At 39.7% G+C, this 19069-nt stretch overlaps 2 protein-coding genes and 1 non-coding gene across 5 annotated transcripts; 1 reads left to right on the top strand and 2 right to left on the bottom strand.

The window, feature by feature from the left end:
• Positions 1-2882: 2882 nt before the first annotated feature.
• LOC135607117 (BTB/POZ domain and ankyrin repeat-containing protein NPR5-like) lies at positions 2883-5611 on the bottom strand. The gene is made up of 3 exons (XM_065098655.1): positions 5464-5611; positions 4786-5340; positions 2883-4087 (listed from the first exon to the last, which is right to left on the bottom strand). The coding sequence occupies exons 2-3, from the start codon at positions 5245-5247 to the stop codon at positions 3077-3079; spliced, it is 1473 nt and encodes a 490-aa protein (XP_064954727.1). The 5' UTR covers positions 5248-5340; positions 5464-5611; the 3' UTR covers positions 2883-3076.
• A 7081-nt stretch (positions 5612-12692) lies between these two features.
• Positions 12693-12765, top strand: TRNAK-CUU (transfer RNA lysine (anticodon CUU)). The gene has a single exon. It is a non-coding gene; the product is annotated as a tRNA-Lys (tRNA).
• An 893-nt stretch (positions 12766-13658) lies between these two features.
• LOC103977692 (E3 ubiquitin-protein ligase DIS1) lies at positions 13659-18598 on the bottom strand. 3 transcript variants are annotated; one of them, XM_065098654.1, is made up of 5 exons: positions 18442-18574; positions 17389-17480; positions 16780-17019; positions 15788-16174; positions 13659-14366 (listed from the first exon to the last, which is right to left on the bottom strand). In XM_065098654.1, the coding sequence occupies exons 3-5, from the start codon at positions 16987-16989 to the stop codon at positions 14046-14048; spliced, it is 918 nt and encodes a 305-aa protein (XP_064954726.1). In that variant the 5' UTR covers positions 16990-17019; positions 17389-17480; positions 18442-18574; the 3' UTR covers positions 13659-14045. The 3 variants fall into 3 exon arrangements, with proteins under 3 accessions (XP_064954726.1, XP_009391547.2, XP_009391548.2); XM_009393272.3 differs by lacking the exon at positions 17389-17480 and having other exon boundaries at positions 18442-18598; XM_009393273.3 differs by lacking the exon at positions 17389-17480 and having other exon boundaries at positions 18391-18556.
• Positions 18599-19069: the final 471 nt, after the last annotated feature.

Genomic DNA, 19069 nt, shown 5'->3' with positions numbered 1-19069 from the left:
ATTTCAGATGGTCACTTGTTGTGTGTTTTTGTTTTTTGTTTTGCATGTACCATTTCTGACTGCAATAATGATGTCACTGGATTAGGGTTCAAGACACTGCATCCATGATACTCATCTGTCAAGGCATTTTTCATGTGTTCATACAAGTTCGGATACTATCTCAAAAAGCATTTCAGTAGACTGCCAAATTTGATGGAGCTTAATAAACCTGGAAGAGCTGATGACTGGAGTTGCCATTCTTCCTACATGTATTAGATCCAGACAATAGAAATTTGGGCAAAAACAGTATCATTTGAGCTTATCCATCTTAAAACAAGAAACATCATACATGATTTGCCTACTTTCAAATGTTCTTTACATGCTTCTCATGTACTCCATACACTATGAGAGCAAAATAGCTGATCATGGACTTTGAGATTCCTACTGCAAAAACTTACCTTAAAGATGAAAAATGCATATATAAGCCCATCATTGGCAACCTCCAACTACTTTGAATGTAAGCAATGACCAGAATAATATGATTTCAATAGAATTCTTATACTGGATAATATGCATAAGTAGCACACACCATCTAAAAGTTCTAACCAATATAACATTACACTAAATCATAGTTTGTTCTTTTCCTCCCCCAAATTCACTACCTTTTGGCATAATCCTAGGGATTATGCCAAAACAACAATACAACACCACCAGAAGCTAAAATAAGCAATCTGCTGCATGATATTTTTGGCATAATGCTAGGGATTAGAGTTCATGGATATGTTTCAATACAATAGGCATGCAGGAAAAGCCTAAAAAGGGTAGATGCTGGTAATCCTATAGATATAAACAATCTGTTAGATCATCAAATATACAAAAGATGTCTTATCCAAGAGACATATTCTTTAATTCTGTAATTTTTTTTATCATGAAGTAAGTAGCTTGCTTCATGATAAAATGACAACATGGCTTGATGTTGAACTCCAGCACCTACTTTCATTGTTCATATATTGAGGGAGCAATCTTTGGAGGATGACAATTTTCAGGAAGCTTTTTTCCCATACCAGACAAGAATAGCTGCCAGAAAAAGCTCACAATGATTTGTTTTTCCATTCAGAAGATTAGTACTAATGATTGAACACATGACTTAGTAAACCACATTCAGCTGTAAGTTGAAGCTGACTATTCTCCTGGACAAATTCAAACAGCTTTGGAGGATATTTCCATCTATTCTACATAGTTGTTGAATGCATTTCCAGGAATATGGTCAATGAAGGAATAAAAAATCAACATGCTTCCAATATTGATTTAAACCACTAAATTTGTAGTACTACTTTTATTATTATTATTATCTTTTATCCAAAATCAACCAAGAAGATGCACATTTCAGATGACAAAATTACATACAGAAAACTATGTTCAGCTAATTTCTCACCAACTTGCTTAAGATAAAGTATCCTTCACATGAGTTTTATTACATGACTGTCTACAGTGAAATTATGACAGGCTGTTTTAGAACTTGGGAATACCACAAATCTTGGCATGATTGCAAAAACAGTGAAGGACAAGAATAGCTAATGGACTTGATTGAACTATACATAGTTGAGATGTTCTGAATCATGATATGTTTTCTCTGAACAAGGTTTGTTCATATATTTTTCATTTTTGGTTGATGAAAAAATAAATATCAGCATCATTAGCAATAAAAAAATATAGAAAGGACTCCAGATTCTATGGAACTAGAACAAGAACATAAACCACTGTTAAAGGATTTCATTAAACTTGAATGGCAAAATACAGATTATTGGTTCTGAAACATGTAAGCAACAATTAAATATAAGGCGTAAGCAAGAAGCTAAAGGTATTCATCAAACTTGTTTTAGATTGTCAAACAATATTTACAAATAAGATAATCTAAGCATCATCTCTTTCTTTATGTGTTTGTGTGTGTAAGACCTCCAAGTACAAGAGAAAAGAATGAAGAAAATACAGGAGAAGAAGGTAGAGGCAAACTACAAGAAGGCATTATTATGGAGCTAAAATTTCACCACACAAGTCTGCTACTGGGCTAAGATTACACAGTGCTAATAAAGCCACCATGTTCAAGAAAACACTGCCTTGAGCCTCAAAAGAGTCAACAAGAAGGAAAAAGGAGAACACTATAAAAAGCACCCAAGTTGAGCAAACCTTAAGGCTGGTGTAGCGTAGTGTAGTCACACTCAGTGTTGCATTCATGCAAGACAATGGACATATTTGTCTACAGCTTACTGATTTCCTTTGTTTCACTAACATACTGTAAAGGGCCATAAAGATGGGGCTGTTGCATGGATAACCATGTAAAAAGGAAAGCCACTACTGAAGCTGTTGTGGAGAGCACTGCTCATTGATCTATCCATGTCAAAACACTGCTTCAGTAGGGAGGACAAGCAAATCACACCATTTAAAGGCAGTAGGCAAATGGAAACCCACCCTCATTGGCTTTGATGACCTAAAGTTATAGTTGCTCAAGTAATTAAGAGAGGCATTCTTCACTCAGTGCAGGAGAAAATTTACATGTCTAGAGAGAGAGAGAGAGAGAGAGAGAGAGAGAGAGAAGGAGAGAGAGAGGGGGGAGGGGGTTGGGGAAGAAAAGAACAAGGTCATTGTACAGTGAAATAAACAAACAAGGAAGGGATGATATCAAAAAAGAAAAAGAAAAAAAACAAAAAAAGCAGATAGAAACAAAGGGTGTGAAAGGTTAGGGAGAGAAAGGATTGACCTGCATGCATCTCCTCCATCATTCACAGCTTACTTAGATTCTTGTTGTCTCCCTTTTCCAATCTCCCACATGCTGGTGCACCCCCATGAGCCAATAAACCAAACAAGTACCAAGAACCCAACAAGCCAAACAAATCCAACACACATATAAAATTATGAGGAGCCCTTCCTTGCCATGTCTGGATGCAGCTGCACATACCCCTTCTCCCTGTTCCTCCAATAACAAAACCTTTGGATTAAAGATACAACAGTTCCCCATTCCCCCTGTGAATTCATCGGATTATAGAATGATGTGACTATTGTGCTATGGATTGGTGGTCCTCGGATCTTGCGGAGTTGGTCATGGGAAGGCATGAGAAGGATACATGGAGGATGGGCCGATGCCACCACCTCGAGGCCTACCGCTGCCGCTTTCGTCTCCGCCGCCATCGTTCATCTTGCTTCCGAATTGTGCCGCCATCCCAAGATTCAGATACACCATTCTTGAATCCAGGCTGAGGTTGACCATGCTGGAGCTTGAGCTGTTCGTGTTGCAAGCGCCGATTTCCGGGTTCATCCGTGGGTAGATGACCGAGCTCGGGCTGTTTCCGGCACCGCCGGTGCCCCCTCCACAGTTGGCCTCCTCACGGGACATGACCAATGCCGCGGACTGGACTAACTCGAGACACAGGCGGAGCTTGTTGGGTTCGATGTGCGACAGGCCTGGCACTGCACCCTTGAAGAGGAAGTCGGAGGTGAGGGTGCGGAGGATGTCGAGCGGGGTGACGCCGTCGACGGTGCGAACGTTGGGGTCGGCGTGGTGGTCGAGCAGGACGGCGACCATGTCGGGGCAGACCATCTCGGCGGCGATGTGGAGCGGTGTCTTGCCCGTTGGACCAGCCGGGCAATTGACGTCGGCGGCGCCGAGCTCGAGAAGTGCCTTAACGACCTCGCGGCTGCAGTTCTCGACGGCGTAGTGGAGGGCGAACGCATCGTCGAGGTTCAGCCCCTCCCCCATGACCATCAGCTTGACGAGCTCCACGTCGGAGGAGTCGAGGGCGCGGCGCATGCGGCGGATCTTGTGGTGGTGGTCCTCGAGGTCCGCAGCGGGGCCGCCGACATCGATCTGGTGGGGGTGGTGACCGACGAAGGAGGACCGACGGACGAGGGAGGACTTGAGGCGGAGCTCTTCGATCCTAGCGACCACGTCGATGGGGAGGTGCTTCGCCAGCACCTCCGCCGGGAGGCCCGACTTGGCGACCAGGTGCGAGCAGGTGGCCCAGAGCTGCTGCATGTCTTGCTGCCGCGAAGCCATCAGAACCTTCATCACGTCCTCGATCGATGCCTTCTCCACCACGCTAGCCAATTGCTTCTGCACCCAACCACACCAAACATGAGCATCGACCGACATCATACAAATGAGAGGATGGTGAGCAGGGAATTCTAGGTTGATTCCTCGCATAAAATATAGGAAGAGGAGGATTGGAGGATCGCCCGGAGTAGTGGACCTGGTGATTGTATCGTAAGAGAGCAGAAGCACCCAATTCAAGAAATCGGGAATGATGCATGAAATTTTCTTTTTTGGCAAAGGACAAGTGAGATTCGAATTCAGGGTAGTGCGATAATCTGTCGAGATCTCAAGCTAGTCAATCTGTCAAGATCTTTACCAGCTAAGCTAGTCGGCACCTTAGTTCAGCTTGTTGGCACCAGGGTCTTGCATGAATTGTGACGGCAAAGTAGGAGGAGGATCTGATCTATTGGGAAAGGGAAAACCCTAGTTTAGTAATGCGTATGATGGGTGGATTCGCGAGAGAGAGAGAGAGAGAGAGAGAGAGAGAGAGACGCAGCTCTTAGAAGTTGCTGTAGAAGGCTTCTTCATACAGTAAAGAAGACGCAGGAGATATATGAAGAAGAAGAAGAAGAGGAAGAACAGAAACAACAGTGGATGACGACATCCAAAAAAGAGCAAACAAGTTAGATTCAGCGTTCCCAAAAAAGAACCACATCCAAGTGAACTGTTGGAGGTGAAAGTATTGGGAGGAGGAGCAGTGTCCGTGTCGGAGAGGCGACCTCGGTGATCTGCTCGAGCTGCTTGACGCCGAAGGAGCGGGCGGCGGCCAGGGTGTCGAGGGCGAGGTCGACGGCGGCGGTGCAGTGGGTGTGCCAGCAACCGCGCTCGCCGCAGTTAGGGCGGGGCTCGTGCTTCTGCGGCATCACGGACACCTGCCCGCTGTACAGGAACTGCAGCATCAGCAGGAACACCTCGTAGCTGATCGAGTTCACGGGGATGACGACGCCGGCACCGGTGGCCCCTGGGGACGCCGCTCCGCCCCTCGGCGACGACAGCAGGCCCGGCGGTGGCGGCTCAGTGCCGCAGAAGAACCTACGGAAGAAGAGGCTGCGGGCGGCCAGGATGCAGCGGTGGGCGTGGACGAGGCGGCCCTCGACGCTGAAGGTCACGTCGCTGAAGGCCTGGCCATTGATGAGCAGGTTGAGGTAGTCCAGGGAGAGGGACTTGAGTGCTTCCTCCATGCTTTCCTTCTTCCCTTTCCTCCCTCCCCCCTGTCCTCTTCTGATCCCTTCCTTTCTATAGCTTAAGGTTCAGAACTACATCTGATCATGATTCTGGAAGACAAAGCTTTGTCAGGCTAGAAGAGCTACCGAGGTGAGCAAGAGAGAAGAGTAGCAGAAGCAGTAGTGCCAAGAGAGCGAGAGAGAGAGAGAGAGGAGGGGGTTTCTCCTTCTGACCTCTTTTCTTTTCATATCCCCTGTTGCTCCTGCTTCAGTGCTGCTACTTCTGGTTCCTGTTGTTCTTTCTATCTGTATACTTGTGCGCTCGTGATGGGTTGAGATATCTCTTTTTGGGAAGAGAGAGAGAGAGAGAGAGAGAGAGAACAGAGAGTAGAGGTGATCTATGTGTGTATGACAGAGAAAGAGAAAGATAAAGAGAAAGAGAGCAATCTGGATGGATGTGGTGGGCGGCTGGGGCATATAAAATAATTGAGGAGGTAAGAAGAGGAAATTGGATGGAGATATAGTGTTCTGAGAAGAGAAATCACAGAAGCCATGATCGAATGACACTTTACATGACAACTGGCTGTCAAAGCATCTCATTTTCTTCAGTGGTTGATATAATTATTCCACACATCATTTTCAGATAGATTTTTCACATCATCTCATAATAAGCAGCTTTCCTGCATGAACATAATAAACAGCTCACTACCACTCCACCTATATATATAAACCAACCATTCATGTTGTACCAAATCAATCACTTGGTTGGTTGCCAGTGCTATTTTTTATGTTCTTAGAGGTTCATTGAAGAAGACAATGAGCTGTAACCTTTGTTGGACTCTCTATCAGATGCTAATTGTCTGTGCAATTATTTCCCACTTCAATATTAGTCGATCATCCTCTTCTTCTCCGCAGAGTATTCATTGATAGGACCAAGAACAGGTCAATGAGAGTTCCAGGCGAAAGCATTCCTTGCAACAGTAAAAGCAGTAACTCTGAGAGCTGATTCATCTGCGCAACACACACACACACATATGTTGGTAAATAAATCCGGAGGTGTTCATTGGGGAACCTTTGCATTGAGAGGTCGACATCAAGCACGACCCCACAAACCTAACAACAGTTCAGAGATATTCTCGGCTTCAAGCACTCCAATGGCTGCCCCACTCTGCAATGGATCCATTCAATCTTCCTCTCCTCTCTTCCTCCCACTGATTGCAACATCTGATGGCCCATGTCGGATCTCTCTTCGAGTGCGTATAAAAGTAAACCATTCCTCCCTATGCCTCACAAACCACCAGATGGATATTATCCCAAAGGCTATATTCTTGTCACCATGTTCCATGCTCGAACTGCTTTCAGCAAGCACTGTAGCAGCTGTTGTTCAAACTTGAGTGGGGGAGGTGGGGGGTTGAAGACATAGACTTGGTAGGTAGGGAGGGAGAGAGACGCAGAGAGAGTAAAGGAAAAGACTGGGGCTTACTGAGGGGAGCTCGGCATCGTGCTTCGCGTCCGGGCCGATGTCTTTTAATTTCCACTACAGTTATGGGGACTCGTGCAGACAGGGACAGGGGGTGTTGGGGAGAGGGAGGGGGGTGGAGCGGCAGCAGCGGCCGTGGCGGTGGCCGTGGCCGTGGCCATGCCATGCACCACGCCTTGACCGTGGCCACGCGCGTGCCGAGGGGCTCGCTCCCCTCGTGCGGACCTCGCTGCGCCATGGGAAAGCGCCAGTCCTTGTGCCTGTGCGATGCATGGGGGCAGACTCGCGCACCGAGAAGCGACGATGGTGAGAGCGAGAAAGGGGGGAGGAGAGGAGCGGAGGAAATCGCAGTGATTGACGCATCGCTGACAGTCTTATGATTTGAGGTGTGGGAAGTGACAGTTGACTTGTCATTCCTCGCTTCACCACCACCTCACTCCTCCATCCCATCCCATCCCATCCCATGCTTTCGCTGCTACCCCTCACTGCAACTGGGCGTTCGTGTGCCGGAAGAGGTGTGTCTCCGTGTCCCTTCTTTCCTCTCTTTCCCATCACCGACGTAACATACACCTAAACACGTACGTATATACTCTGTATGGGTAGCCTCATCTTTTGGTACCGTACGTTGTCCACTCCCCACGGTCTCTCCCAGCTTCCTTTGGGCTTGTGGACTCCCTTTTGATCCCCACGCTTTCTTTGTGTTTGTGTTATTACCCCTGACAATTTCCATGCATGCAAATGGACAAATTATCAAGGCATCTTCACCATCTAAACAAAACATATCAGCAAATCCCAAGTCATTTTTATGATAGCAATTTGCTCACCTTTCTGTTTGACATCAGTCTTGTTCAAAAGTCAACATCCATAAGCTTCTCCATGATCAGAGTCAGCTTTGATGTGATTGAATCACTGGCACAAAACTACATGTCCTGCCATTTGTCTGCAAGCATTGCTCGGTCTCTAAATCCGCTTCCTGTCCTTTAGGAATATTAAGAAGTTAATGGTCCCTGAGTGAACTCCCTTTTGGAAGAAGAGCATGGACGTGCTTTGAAGGTACATTAAGAAGGCATCTTAAGAAGATGTAACACTCTAACATCCTTTGCGGAGGCCAATCAATTCTGAGTTGTGGTCCAGAAGTAGATCAAGGTTGCAGCAGGGTGTGGAGGAACCTGCTAAACCTGAGGAAAATTGTCAGTTCTATTTCTGCATGAAATTGGAAAGTGAAGAAGTACCATCTTTTGGTGTTATTCTGGCTATCAAGAGGACATTTCATTGGCAAGAATTAGTACAGATCAGACATAATAAAATTAGCTCACTGATGTTCCAGATAACACAATTCCAGTAGCTTTAGATCGGCTGGCTGCTCGGGACTAGGAGGAAGATAAGGTGGTCTAGAAACCAAACAAAGAGATGCATGGAATAATCTTAGAAAGAAAATAATGCTTGATGGAATATATTTGTTTGCTTAGAAATGGATGAAGGTTTACAGAGACAAGATAGATGTCACTGATGTTTCTTGATTGTACCTACAAGGAAAATCTTAGGAGTTGCTGTTCTTGCAGCTGAAGAGAACCTGGCATGTTGTATTGAGTCTCATGTAATTTTGATTGTTTTCTCTTTAGATCTGGAAGAAGTGACTTTTTACATGTTTTATATGCTTAATTCTTGTAATTGGATATGTTTACCTGGCAAGTCATGTTGCATGTGTAAACATGGCTGTTAGGAATGTCATGGTATAATCTCCTGAGTCAATATCTATAAAGTTAGGAGTTTGGGCTGATACTAGGAACTAAGTTTGTGTATGTGGAACTTGAAAGCTAAGATCCTAAATGTCACTTGCATTGGACCCAATAATAATACTTGGATCATCTCCCAAAAATGGATTGGCAAAGAGCTATTTTCTTGAAAATGGTAGAGAGCTTTTTTTTGCACAACTAAAAGCATTTAAAATGGTAGTCTAAACAGGAGAAAGACCTAATCATGCCATTCCAAACCTCTATCAATAAACTACTGCTCACAGTTCCTCAAACAAGTTACATGACAACCCTCCTACCAACACAGAGAAGTCTTTAGCTTGGCAAGCTTGCAGGCAATTGGCAATGCTGAATCAATGATCCTTTGATAACAGTGTCTTCTATCCTGAAGCCAGCAGAAAATTTATTCTTGAGGTTAATCAACTGAACCACACCTGCACATTAGTTTTGGTTTTCCGAAATATTCTTTGATTTTGCTCTATCCAGATGTTATATAAGGATCATTTCTGCTAGCAATTAAGGAATATTTTCCTCTTAGAATTGTACATAAACAAAGTCATCCTATCATATATGCAGATGTGAAGGCACAAGTCAGTCTCAGTTGTTCTCTTCAGATGTTATTAAAGGATTGTGTACAAACAAAAGTCATTTCATCATGCAGATCTGAAGAAACAGTCATTTACAGTATCAATTTCATATCAAACTGCCCCCAGACCAGATTCTCAACATTTAGTGACTTTCTCTAACAATGAAAGCAATAAAAAGGTGATTTAACACTTCAAGTGGAGCAATCTTCCAAAAGAGGAGTCTTACACTGTATCCACAGTATTTTTTTTTTTTTTGCCTGCATAAGAGTTAACTGAAGCCTTTCTGAAGCTGAAGCAGTGTTCTGCTTCACCTGATTTGGGAGCTAAACCTCCTTCAGATTTAGATTTGCTGAACATCTTCAGTAATGCTAAACTTTCTTTAGAGTTTGTTTTTGGCTACAATATAAAAATCATATGTTCTTGATACATACTTATGATTTATGGATGTATATTGTACTTGGGATGAGTCTGCTCCTCTGTGATTTAAACTCCCAATGGCAACTTTCTTATATTTAAGACAATTGTATTCTATTTACACAATCCAACCACATGCTCATTGCCAACTTCTTACTTCAGGATAATTATTTGACATCAAATTCAAGCTTATAACTCACAGTAATGTGGCAGACATGATTCTGGAGCTGTCATTATTTGGAACTGTACACTAAATAGTGTCTTCATTAGCTGACACTCAGAAAATACAGTGTTCATGGGATTTGTAGACAAAACAATAGCTACTGTTGATGCAAAATGCTAACCCTACTTTGCATGATATATATTCATAGATAGATGGAAAGATCATCAGATCTGACATGACAAGGACCATTAGGGTTCCATTTCATCAGCAAGTTTCCATTTAAGCACACTAAAGTTCCACACACTCTTTGTACCATTTGGTGCCATATAACCAGCAGGTTGTACAAGTATCATCTGATAATAGGTTTTTTTATTCCTTTCCCTCCTTACTTTTGCCACTAATCATTGGAATCAGTGAGCAAAAAGTTTCACTATTCCTGTTATGACTCACAGAGTTGTCTAATTGAAAACAATAAACATATTTTAATTGTGCAATCTCTGTGCTGGTCCAGCATCATTAGTCTATGATCAACAGAACATTATCAATTGTCTGACCTAGTGCTTGTGTACCAAAATATATGGATGAAGAATGCTCATGTACAGAAACTATTTAACTGCGGATAAGACTGTGTATGTTGATCCTCTGCATGAACTCATTTGAGGTCGTAAGAAAAAAGTGGAAAAAAAACTTTCAAATAATATCTGTTCCAATTAGGGTAATGAAGATTATTCAAAATCTCAAATGTTTCTAAAAGATAATTGCTAGAAAGAATTTCATGGACACATATTATGCATTATTGCTTGGTAAAGAATGATTCAAAAATCACATAAATTTTTGAAATCTTACCACTAACACTTTCCTAACAGCTTGGATATATCAAATCTGGTAACAAAATTGGCTTGGACAATCAAACACTTGTAGTGTAAGTAATCAACAAAATCCAAGTCAGTAGGGCATATGCATGTAGAAGAGTTCCTCTCATTGCATCCCAAGTCTTAAGAGATTCTTTTCTCATGTACTAGTTTAATATTTAGAATCAACTATGTAAATCTTTTCTCATGTATTATTATAATATTTGAAAAGTATAGAAGTGATAATTTTCATTGAGTACATATACAATATTTAATTTGATTCTCAACCTGATACAATACTTCTCTTTTATTTCCATGTGTTCTGAAAAGATTATGTTTAGCTCAATAAAATATCCTTTTTTGGTTTCAGCAGAGATCTCATGCATTGTGCTGCCATGTTTATTCTTTTTTCTTTAACCTCAAATTGTGTGCAATCAACTATATTGGAAGTAATAATATCTCATTGTCATGCTGTCATGCACTGTTGTTGCAGCAGTTGTGCCCTTTGGAGCCAATCATCATCCAAGCTAAAGGATGGCATGAGATGTAACATCAAAGCATTCCAGACCTTGGATGACACACATCTTACAGACACAGTAGCACAACACAGTAAAGTTGCAAAAAGATGAAAAGGTTGCTCCCTCCTTATTTCCAATAGTTAAGCAATCATTGATAAGAAAAATCAACTATATATCCACATTCTTAGGTGAATATGTATATACATGTGTACATATTCCTTCAATGTTAGTAATTTTCCTGTAATATCTCTAAATTTATGTTTAGCATACACCAATATTTCTATTCAAAATCCAACACTTATATACATACATAAGTACTTAAAAGTTTTCATTTGTGTGTGTGTATGTGTGTGTGTATATATACATATATACATACATATATATATATATATATATATATATATAATCTCCATCAATTATGTCATTTGAATGCTAGGATATCATTGGTATCTTTTACAAGTTCCATTATAATGATAAAATTTTTAAAAAGATTTTGGATAGGTTATACTGTTTCAAAATATTTTAGATTCAATCTGTCACTATAAGTCATGATGATTTCAAGGCATGTGGTATGGTGGGTCCCTTGCACTGTCATTGTTATACATCAAAAAAAAAATTATAGGGGACACAATGGAGTAATTAATTAAAGGCAACTGCAACCAAATGGGAAGCATGGGGCACACATGCCTATATGTGATGACACCCCAACAAAACTAGTCTTTACTTGAATCATTTTGGATTAGAATACTTTTGTCTTATCAGGTGTTAATAATGTTGTTTAGAATAATTGTAATATTTTTAATGAAAGGGTTCCTAAAATGCCATTAGGATAGGGGTCTCCTTTACAAATCAAAAGTGTTCAAAGAAGCTGATGGTTCTGCCAATTAATATAAAAAATATTGACCATCACCTTCCTTCAACCTTTGTCAAATGGCTTGTTTCCTCTCTCTCTCTCTCTCTCTCTCTCTCTCAAAAGGCACCATTGGATCTCTGAGCAGATACCTACTGACTATAGTATTGGCATAAAACTCCCACCAATTAAGTAACATGGATCCCCACATAGTGTTGAAGAAATCACAGACTCACCAAAGTGATCATCGATGAACTGAAATTTGATTGATGTAAAGCTTTTGGATGCTAAAAAGACAGGCGTTTTTGTAGTCATTTTCAAACACATACAGTAGAAATAATCACTGACGTTAAATTGTACTGCAAACCAGGATGCATGCTTTGCTTGCTGAATCATACTGTTTTTGCTGGAGCCATAATGTATCTTGAGCAGCTAAGTTGCAGCGCCAGATTGCCACAATGGTTTGCTGACTCTTTATCATTCTACTTTCTTGATGGTTGCTTCTGGAGAGAGAAAACAAGACCAGTGATAGTAGAAGAGAAAAACATAGAAATAGGATGCCATTCCTCTCTTTCTGCTAAAAATACAGCAGCTAAATTACAGTATAGTTAGTGCTTTTAATGAGCTAATAAATGATGCAAAAGGCCATTTATAGATCTATGCGATGAGAGTTAAGATATAAGATCCTCTTATTTGGCAAAAATCCCATTTATTTTGATGTAATGGCTGCAGTAGATGTTTCTCCACTGAACATATTTGGACAATACTTTGGGACATGTAATTATATATATCTTAGTGATCTTTATTATTATTTGATTATATAACATAAGCAAACCTGTAACATAAGCCCGTCTAGCTCAGTCGGTAGAGCGCAAGGCTCTTAACCTTGTGGTCGTGGGTTCGAGCCCCACGGTGGGCGATTATATTTGATTTTTAATTAAATATTTTCCATTTAACCAATTTTTTGCTTTTTTTTATTCATTTTTAAAATATAATAAAATCTACCAAATTTATTGTAGTGACTTATTGAGACTTGGTAGGCGATTTAATTTTATGTAGAATTTTTTTTAGATTTTAGATTTTTATTTTTTATTTATACGAAATTTATTATAACAAAATAAAATAAATATTTTTTTGTTTTTTATTTATTTTTAAAATATAATAGAATCTATGATATTTATTATAGTAGAAATTTTTTTAGATTTGAATTCCTTTGATTTTCTATATAATCAAATTATTTATTTTTATTATTCCAAATATACTAAAATCAATGAGGTTTATTGTAGCAGCTTAACCAGCCATAGTGCATGAACATTTTTTTCTTGTTATTTACTGAAATATATTTGATGAAGATTTTAAAATTCTAATTTTATTTTTTTGTGTATAATAAAATTATTTCCTTTTTATTCATTTTTCCTAAATGTACTAAAATCTATGAAATTTATTGTAGCAGCTTATTGAGCCAAATACACTAAATTCAGAAGGGGAAAACTCATTGAATCATGTATGAATCTTGAAACATCTACTGTTCATGTTATATGAATCTAGAAAAATAAATATATGCTTCTTTGGGTTTCTCAGGCAGGAAGGATCAGACAGCAGTATGTCAAGATTCAATATACAAACCATAGACAATGAATATTATCATGCAAATATACAGATCTCCCATATGTAAGATCCAACTTTTTTCGAGTAGCACAACACCTCATTATGAGACTTCACAAAGATATCTCCTTGAGAGGAACACACACAAGTAACATCATTTTGTCAATAGAATAAATAGGCTTTCCATGACCGGAAGAGAAATGACAATGAGCTCTGAAAAAGTCATCTGATAATGAAATGGAACTCACATGATCTATGATTTATACATGACTATGACTCAGGAATGCATAATTAACCACAACATAGCTTAACTTCCATGGGACAAAGACAAAAAAAAAAGAAGAAAAGAAGAGAAATATATAGGACAAATTCAACATGACGCACCTAGGATTTGTCAACTACGGTGTAGAATTTATAGCCTAAAAGATGTTCTCATACATTTTAAGCAAGTTCAAACATCAACCGAGCAAAGAAATTTTGCTGCTGATAATACTTAACCTCCCTCCAAAATTCAAATCTAGAGAGACTCGGAGAACTCAATACTCTAGCAATCCATAACGAAAGCAAAAGAGATTGCAACAGAGAATTATATATTCACTGTTCCTTCCAGATCCTCCCAGTTACCCTCAGCTTCAACTCTTTCCGATCCCCTCCAGAGAAAAATAAAGCCATATTTCGCTGGATGATAAGCCCGTCGTAACTGTCTCTCACCTTCCGATGGCTGTCTCTTATGCTTCGAGGCACACCTTGCCAAATTATCTTCCTTCCATAGCCACCAACCTCGAGGCTATAGCTGTAGTTTTTAGCTTCATTATCATCCCCCATAAATCTCAAGAATGCTATGTATACAGGGGCTGTACCCAGCTGAAATGCCTCGAAATGAAGGCAGAAGAACTGTCCAAAGCAACTGAAAACCTAGATAAAACGCCACGTTGTTTCGTTCAGTCCACAAATATGAACAAATGATCCAGAATATGCTATAGGGAACCTAATCAACAAAGATGAGATACTTTGAAAAGCTTTACAGCTACAGCTGCATCCTCAGAAAATCATGAAACAAGCTCCCTCTTACATGCATGCACATATGGGATTTCCCAGTAGATCCAAGAAACTCAAGAACATTGGTACCATTTGGAAATTTTAGTACCCAAGACACAAGCATTCATAGTGTGAACCTAACCAATATTACAATCATAACCAATGAGAAGTAAACCTTTTTCATTTTCTTTAGAAATTCAATATTAGGAACTATCACTTCTGTGAACCTGATAGTTTTAGAGAACAAAATCACTATTGCTGGTCCTAGTAAAGCCCCTACAAAGCTTACATGATGATGAAGATTATATAAGGAACAAAAGCATTATATCACAATTATGTTTGCCTATCCTGGAGATACCACTAAAGTTGCATAGTAATGACTCCTGGACTTAGGTAAACATACCAGCCCATATTTTCCATCCATTGAATGACAAGAGTCAGTCACATGAAATGAGTAATAGTTGTTTTAATTGTAGCAATATTTTGGCAGCAGTATGACCACATTATGATCAAGAACATGTACTTATTTCATATGCCATCTTTTTGGAAATACCTTGTGTCTTCCTACTCTGTATGTAAGAGCTCATGTCATAGTTATAACACAATATAAGCAGTGATGATTTTTCTTCACCCATAGATGTGTCAGAAATGAATTGGATGGCAAGGCATGGTTAATAGTCTCCATGTTTTCTAGATTAGATACAGGAACACATAAAAAATAGCTATCTGTACACAAAATGTCTTATTAGCTTTAAAGCATGACAAGTAAATATGTAATAATTTGATTTCATGGATGAAATTTCAACCTTAACATTGGCACTATGCACCTCAGATATTGTGTTTTTAGATGCAGAGAACTGACATTATAAAATTGGCAGGACTATAATGATGAGAAACTATGTCTAAACAGAGCACCCAGTTCATGACAGTAATTAGGCTGTAGGAAATGATATATATTCCGCAAATAAATTGGAAGAAGAATCGGAGAAAGCTATTAGATCTGACTAAATTGTCAAAAGTCATTTTCATATAATTATAAATGTTAATTGAGAAAGCTTGTAACCCAACCAAGCATTATGATCTTATGAAGCTTTCCTAAAATTGCAAGAACTGCATGACCACTAGCCCAAGAAAATAGGAGAATACGATATGACTGATTTAATTGTAATGTTAACCCAGCAAACAATTTCCTAATAGTACAAAAAGAACATGTAGAAAAATAAGAGGAATAGAAAACAAACATAAAACAAGCTGCAGTTTCTTATAGTGGAAATGAGAAAAGGGATCACGAGATAAACCGTCAGCATCCAAGTTGCATTTTCAACCTCATGCGGATTAGATTTAACATATCTGTGGTTGAAGGAGCTTCCATTGTGCATGTCGACCTTGTGATCATCTTTTAGATGAGTCACCAAATAAGGAATGTCACCAACAACTGTGCACTCAGATCCAGCATAGGGACAATTGTAGGGCCTAAATATGCACTGTGATTCATGTTTCAGTTTGCAGTAGTATGGATATATACCCAAACAACCAAAGCTTTGATATTTGCAGGGCAATTCAAGAGATGCTGCAACCTTCTCCAATGCGAGACATCTTATATTACCCAACTCATGCCTGCAAGTGGGGCATCGATTGTGAACTCTAGGTTTGCATCCAGAACATAAAGTATGACCATTTGAGCACTGCATACAAACAAAAAGGTAGTTATCATTATAAAAGACTTCCATGTATAGCATAATTTTAATTATTTCATAGGAAAAAATAAAGGTATTTTATGTTCTCATTCCAAGGCTATTGTAATGAGAAATTTTGTTGCATTTAATCCTAGATCTTTTACCTTAAACTCACTAAAAAAGGGCTCCTAAATGAAGTATAGTTCAAGGATCATGAATAGAAAATAGAATACTATTCATCAAGAAACCATGAAGTCATCAACTTTAGTCAATGGATTGGTATGACTTTATATATTTAGTGAGTAACCAAATCCTTAATCTATGATAACAATGACATGATAAAAGCAAAAACTGTTCAAGCATATGTGTGGGAATTTGGTACTGCAGTACATGGTGGAAGCGATTGATGAAATCCAAATTCAAATAGGTGAAAAGTTATATCAGTTTTGTCTTATGACCATCAAAATAAAACAATGCAACACAATTAGATTTTGTGCAATAATTAATTTTGAATAAAATCCATAAAAAAAGTATTGGATCAGACACAATATAAAAAAATTATTGTTATGGAATAATGCAAAATGCAAAAAAAGGGAGGCATATATAAATCAGACCTGATGAATAGGAGGGTACATGGCATTTAAGCATACAGGACATTCTAAAAGCTCACGCACACTGCTGGCAACAGAAATATTCGGCTTTGGTGAGTGCTGAACATGGTCATTAACATGCTCACTTACTTCCACCATATCTTCATTTTTAGAAGGATCAATAACCTCAGGGTTGACACTCATATCATCATAGTAAGTAGCATCAAGTGCCATAAGGAGATACTACTGCCCCTTGTCCGTGCCCTGTTTACATAATTAACCAAGTCAGCCAGTCAACTTTGTTTGTACGAAATAAGTTAGTATTGAATGTGAATCAAGAGAAGCGAACAATACATAGGAATAAGCCAAAGTGTATGCGGTATTACTAATAAATCAAACAATGATCATTGTTCAAAGGTGATAGGCAAAATAGATCATTCAGATAAGTCCATCCTGATCTAGCTGGTGCCTTGAGAAGAAAATTGTTAAATAATAATTATATAATTCAATTTAAAAGTTACATAAGCACAATCAACTGTTATGCTTAATAACCATTATGCATAAACTAGAATGTTATGCTCCAACTAATTCATTCCTCTTAATAACAAAGACAAGTAATTGAAGCTGTCTTACTACTTCCTTATCTCTGCACAATCTTCTCACCATTAGGCCAATTTGAGGGTGTTTAACACAGCCAAGTGAGCAACCAAAACAGCCTCTTAATTCTGAAATTATAAGGTGTAAGAACTGAGAAAAATAGTCCAGTTTGCTTTTTTTTTATGTTACCTCTAAAAAGCACATGAAATTTGGAGTAAAAAACATTGGAGACCAAATAGTATGTAGTTATTTCCCCAGTGTCTATTTTTAAGATTTCGATAATGATTAGCCTCAGAAGGTTGTCAAGAAGTGAAGGAAGCAAGGGCGCGGCGCAAGAAATTAGTCTCCAATAAGGACCAAATGAGGCATCTCGACAGGGGCAAGCAGAATAGAGCTAGTAATGCTCAAGCACAAAAACTGAAATAGTCCATGTCAATCCAACTGCCAACCCACTCAGATTAACCCATCACGATCTTTTTGGCCTTATAATTATCATCTCAAACAATCAGCTGCGCATTTAACAGACATAATGCAGTATCTCACTTGTCTCAAACTTAAATGAGAACCAAGCGCAACGAAGGAAAAAAGCCTTCTTGAACATAGAGGACGGAGCGAATAATCAACACTAACCTGTCACGCTAAGAACATCAACGGAGAAAACAGACATCAGATCAACCGACACAACCGCAAAAGAGAATAAAGGGAAGTCAAAGCACGCAACATTCCAACAGATCCGATCAACAAACAACAGAAAACGCAAGAATACATAGTGGAACCAGAACACATAACTTCAAAGAACTCAACTTTTCCTCCGTCAACATCGAGTCCTCCAAAGGGCAAATAGAACGCGAATTGTGAGAACCATGGCGGATCCAAACCTTTGAAAAAAAAAATCCAAAAATTTACGGAAAAGATAGGAGTAAATACAAGCAGACATGAACATACAACAAAATCCAAAAGATTTCCATCGAAAAATTGCAGAAAAAGAAACAAAATCTACACCCAAATATCAGATATTTTCCCTAATCGAACATGAACCTCTAACTCCTCGCAGTCTTGGCCCAAAAAAAGAACAACTTGCAACCGTACCTCTCAAGAGAGGAAGATGGAGAAGAAACAGATCAAGAAGAAGAAGAAGAACGACAACGAGGAACTCAATGCGAAGGAAGGCATTTCACTGACATCGAATTCGAATTAAAGCCGTTCCATCACCCCGCTCCTCTCTCTCTCTCTCTCTCTCGGAGTGCATAAAGATATACATCTCGGGAAGCGAGGGTCAGCGGTCTGCTGTCCCCTCCGGCATCTCGGAACCCCCGTAACCGGTACCTGAACGCACCCAAGGGGCCGCCTTCAAAAAGCGTGCCTCTCAAGTAATTCGAACGCACCACGCCGCAAACTTTACGCGTCCCGGCAGTACGCGAAGGCCCATGGGCAACGTACAACCTTTAGATCCTAATCCGACGGCTGAGGCGCTCACTGTATCAGTTTAGCCTAAATGGATCCCCGCCCTCACGTCCCACGCCCCCATGTGGCCACACGCCTTCACCGCATTCGCTCTCTCTCTCTCTCTCTCTGCGTGCAATCAGTTTTGTCTTCACTCCATCCATCAATCGGTAGGCACTTGACGTGGCTTGTGATTTTGACTCTGATAGAAATAGAGTCTAATCAAATTAATTAGTCACTAATCCACTAAATTAAATTAGTTCATCGTTCATAT

This window comes from Musa acuminata, chromosome BXJ2-3 (genome assembly GCF_036884655.1).
Source record: "Musa acuminata AAA Group cultivar baxijiao chromosome BXJ2-3, Cavendish_Baxijiao_AAA, whole genome shotgun sequence".
Classification (NCBI taxonomy): domain Eukaryota; kingdom Viridiplantae; phylum Streptophyta; class Magnoliopsida; order Zingiberales; family Musaceae; genus Musa; species Musa acuminata.
This window is presented reverse-complemented; position numbering and strand designations above follow the sequence as displayed.